Genomic DNA, 5,012 nt, shown 5'->3' with positions numbered 1-5,012 from the left:
GGGTAGTACGAGTTTCGTAACATTTAAGTTATAGGTCGATTTCTTTCTTGTAAAAGTAACTAACTAAACGTAATAGTCAGAAATTATTATGTGTGTGCATGTGTGTGTGTGTGTGTGTGTGTGTGTGTATATATATATATATATATATATATATTATAAAGAAAGAAATAGACCATTGCAAAAACTAATCACTGTTGTTATTATTAAAAGACAATAAACGAGGAGAAATATACAGAGGTTGAGTAAGCGATATTAAAACGATTTTTAAGCCTCATCACACCATTTAAAACCACGCCGCCACGTGTGGTCATACCTTATCTGACGACAAGGATCTTGACAACAGCTCTGCGGGATAATTTCCAATGCAAAAGGCTCTGTGGCAAAACTGTTCAAAGCACACCACTTCTTGCTTAGTATTCATAAGCCACATAGTGTACAATTACGGCAGTTTCTTAGCGCACGTTTCAACAGCCAAAGCACATAAAAACACATAACGTTGCATCTGGTAATTTTACCGGTATTTAGTTTTATGGAATATCATGAATATTTGTTTCATTCTCCAGCTGCTTGAGGTATGCAATGGTTGATTAAATACGTCGTGGAAGCAACTTGTATGCATGTGTCTTGTTTCGCTTTTCTCGATAAAGATCATGCTTGCTTATGTCTTGTACTATTGCCTAGCACTCGTGGACGGCTTTTGCCACTGACCTTTGTGTTCATGGATTCGCAACTTTTACAAGATGTCACGCTTTGCTTACATGGCTGGGGTACGACTTGTTACAGGTCTCTTTCTGGATTATCCTGGTGCCTCAGTTTGATCCATATTACTTTCTTTTGTAATACCATTAGCTACAAAAGATATCCCCGTTTTGGAAATTCTAAATCCCGATCGAAATAGATCTTTATGATTTGAGTGTATGATTACTTTAAGTAAGGATCTTTTATGTAGGCTGTACTTGTCACGTGACTTGCCGATTTACACATTCAAAATCGTTTTACTATAGTTTACTTAAATCTCTGTATGAATAAGACATAACGTAATAGTATCAAAAATGTAAAAAATAAAAGTGTAAGTTTCTTATGAAAAAGAGAAAACTGGTAAAAAGTTGATACTAAGTTCATTTAAAGCTTGCAAAAAATGATTACAACTATACTTTTCATAAGATATTAGTATTAGGTCTATTACATTTTTAAATACTACATTCGTTATTTAGTCTCTTAGAGATTATCAAGAGTTAGAAGAGTGTTTAATAATAGTATTCCAACAACACTACATTTGTTATATTCCTTGTCTACGACGCGTTTTGCTCAATACAGAGCTCTTCAGACCGGCTGGATGCAACAAATATTATAGTGGTCGGAACACTATTTATATAAGCCATTTGTTACAACAACAGTTGTTATGGTATGTACGCCTTTTACAAGCAGATTAAGATATTATATTTCTCATAAGACACTAGTATTAGGACTATTATAATCAAAAGCTAAATTCATTAAAACCAATTTTAACTGATTTCAACAATCTGAGAAGATTAAACTTCATTATTGGCAGAATGTCAGATTGGAGATACACATACACTGCCCTATCAAAAGTATCTGGAAAGGGGATCTAAGTGATTCCTTTCCAAATATGGTGAAGATCATTCGTGACCTGAATAACTGCAGCTGTTCTACAAAGTATAACCGTGAATAGGTTCTAACAGGTGCCTGTTAGTTGCTGATTAAACACTAGTCATTTGATAAACTTAAAAGCTACGATCTAACTTGCATGTCTATTTCTCCAAGTGGCCCTAAAGATGTTTAATACAATTAACATCTGTGTTATGGTTGAGTCATTCAGACACCTTGATATTATTACATTAAAACGAAGCACGAATCTTATGCAGAAGAAATACACATGGCCTACTGATAATAATAATAATCAGTAACACTGTTACTTGATAACAGCGTATGTTTTGGTGTGAAGTCATTATGCAGTCAAATTGTTCACCTGCCTGCATCCAGGTATATGTTTGACCATTAACTTGGCAGCTCTAATCACTTCACAACATTTCGAAACAATTTGTGAAGATTCTCAAACTAAATTTTTTACACCAAGAAAAAAAAAAGCCAAATATTCATGGAAAACACGGCGAAAGTAAATTAGAGGCAAAACACTTCTTGTTACTTGTTTGCAAAGATCTTTTATAGCACTTGTAATATGTCTGTTTGTATATGCTATAAAAACACTTTTGGAAAACTTTTATTTTTTAATGTTGTTCACTCACATTTCTCATGGTACTATTAAATACACAATTCTAGTAGATACAGCATGAACAAACATTGGGATTATATCACATATTGAGTTTTGATCCACACCTAGAGCATCTTGTAATCTCTTTGCTCAAACTTGCTTGGTTCATGATGTTTTAGTATCTTGCACACACTTCAGCATCACTAATGTACCATGTTAATGCTCTCCAATGCACATTCACATCCGAATGAAGAACACTCATCTTATGTGAGTATGCAAAACACACTGATCACCTGAAGTGTTAAGTGATAACATGAGCACGATAAATAAACAAAATGCAGTCAAATGTACCTGCAAGACAATGGGTAGAAAAACGTCATTCCTGACTTTCAAAGGAGCATGATAGTTGGTGTTCGTCACCTAACAAGAATATTCTTATAAACGGTATTTTCGATCACTGGCTGTGCAGAGTAAAATAACAGTGGAAATGAAAAAAATAAACATGGCTGCCACCAAGATTAAAAACTATAATCAACAACTACCGGTGACTAAGATAAAAACAAAAAACAACTATTGTACAGGGTTTCAAAGGACGCCAAAAGACTATCTCATAACTAACTGATGCAAAAAGTGTTTCAACTAAATTTTATTTTATAGTCCAGGTGCTGAATTCAAGGCTTTTTCAGCAGTGTCTTCAGTTTATAAGATATAGTTGCAACAATGAGTATACTTCTTATTGGAAAACCTTACTCAGCTAGTAAAGAAGGATTAACTCAAATTACGACGAATTTTATTGTGGTATAATATCGCACCTATTACTAACTAATTGATCATACTTTGCCAGCTTAGGTGTTATGTCACAGGTTTATAATCTATGGTTTATACACTACAGTGGAAATACACTACACTGAGTGGAAACGTTTCGGTGCCTTCTGAAGCCCTTGCTACACAGAATCCAGGTTGTTCTGGCAAAGAAAGGTGGTGTAAACTAATATTAAGTAAAAGCCCTAACAAAATGGTGACATTAATATAAATAACACTGAGATCTTTCAAAGGATGTCAAGATACTTTGAAAAGATAATGTGTGTGTATCCTACATACGTATACCATGTTTGTGCCTAGCCAAAGATTGTGTGTGTGTGTGCGTATAATTTGTATCATGCATACTTGTATCATTTTGGGCTTATTTATGTATGTGTGTGTGTGTATATGTATGCATGTGTGTGTGTGTGCATGCGTGTGTGTGCGTGCGTATAATCTGTATCATGCATACTTGTATCATTTTAGGCTTATGTATGTATGTATGCATGTGTGTGTGTGTGTGTGTGTGTGTGTATTTCCTGATATCTATAACATTCTTATGCTTAGCTAAAGATAGTCTGTATACATATATCTGTATCCTGCATACTTATATTTTTCTTGTGCTTAGCCAAGGATAGTGTATGTATATCTGTATTCTGCATATTTATATCAATGCTGTGCTTAGCAAAAGGTAATATGTAGAATAAGACGTATACACTGTCATTGTTGTGGTTTTCCTTTAGGCAGTTTAAATGATAATATAATTTTTATATTGTTTTAAAACGTACACAACAACAACAAAGTAAATTTAGGATATACGTCTTTTATGAAAACGGAGTTTTATATAATGTCTTATCAAAAACATTCGAATAAGACTGTTAAATATGAAAAATAATACTTACTTTTAACATTCCTTCCATGTCTAACTGCAATATATCTTCTTTACAAAACTGAAGTATTGCTACAGATATTCTGAAAATACTTTCCATACCCTGTACAAAGAGAAATACATTGAACAAAGTTAAACGATTGGTGAAAAAACAAACTAAAGTTGAAAGAGTTAAAGAAGTTGCAGAAACATTTAAGTCTATGTAAAATCAACAAATATCAAACATATTTTCGTATGTTGAATTATGTGACACACAAGACTCACCTCAGACAGCAGAAGATCCATGACTCGGCAGGCTAGCTGGAAAGGTAAGGAAGCAGTGAAGACTGTTAAAAACCAAGAAGATGCATACATTGAAGTGTGGAAACTCTGAGATTGAAGATGTATGTGAATTTCGGGTAGAATCTCCTGTGCATAAATCAATGAAGTTATAAGAATTAAAAATATCAATTCAAAAATTGATTACAATAACCCACTATTATGTACTGGGTCATTTATATTACATAAATAATTACATTAAACTGTTTACTGCTATTAAAAATATTCATAACAAGGTCACAGCAAGCATGCTTTGAAAAAGTCATTCAGTTTTAAAGCACTAACAAATACTGAAGGTCAGTATTAATAATCAAGTTACAATGAATGATTGTACAAAGAAATTGTATACAACTTTGTCTTGTTACCCACAATTTAGGTAAAACTAAAAGGTTCAAGTTTCCATTTTAATATCAAAAGGAATGTAACCTAATTATTGGAATTGTAAAATGTTTCCCTTACGTAAGTGTGTTCTTGTGAAAACAAGTTGGATGTGTAGGAACTGTGAAAGGATAAATGGCTCCATTTTATATTACCAGTCTTTATACTAAAACTTTCACTGTACATTAGACACGGTACCTTCTCACATGGACTAAAAGTTTCACTGTACATTAGACACGGTACCTTCTCGCCTGGACTAAAAGTTTCACTGTACATTAGACACGGGGCCTTCTCGCCTGGACTAAAAGTTTCACTGTACATTAGACACTGTACCTTCTCGCCTGGACTAAAAGTTTCACTGTACATTAGACACGGGGCCTTCTCGCCTGGACT

General features: G+C 33.7%; 1 protein-coding gene across 1 annotated transcript in view; it reads right to left on the bottom strand.

Annotated features, from left to right (window-relative positions):
• Positions 1 to 5,012, bottom strand: part of LOC106466212 (ecotropic viral integration site 5 protein homolog) — a 23,529-nt gene that overhangs the window by 10,833 nt on the left and 7,684 nt on the right. Inside the window, exons 3-4 of the mRNA XM_022394169.1 lie at positions 4,188 to 4,331; positions 3,937 to 4,026 (exon numbers count right to left, since the gene is read on the bottom strand). Of these exons, the coding sequence (XP_022249877.1) occupies positions 3,937 to 4,026; positions 4,188 to 4,331 (234 nt within the window). The remainder of the gene's footprint in view (positions 1 to 3,936; positions 4,027 to 4,187; positions 4,332 to 5,012) is intronic.

The sequence above is a fragment of the Limulus polyphemus genome, unplaced genomic scaffold, assembly GCF_000517525.1.
Source record: "Limulus polyphemus unplaced genomic scaffold, Limulus_polyphemus-2.1.2 Scaffold2188, whole genome shotgun sequence".
In the NCBI taxonomy this organism is placed as follows: Eukaryota; Metazoa; Arthropoda; class Merostomata; order Xiphosura; family Limulidae; genus Limulus; species Limulus polyphemus.
The sequence above is the reverse complement of the archived record's forward strand: the minus strand, read 5'-3'. Positions and strand labels throughout refer to the sequence as shown.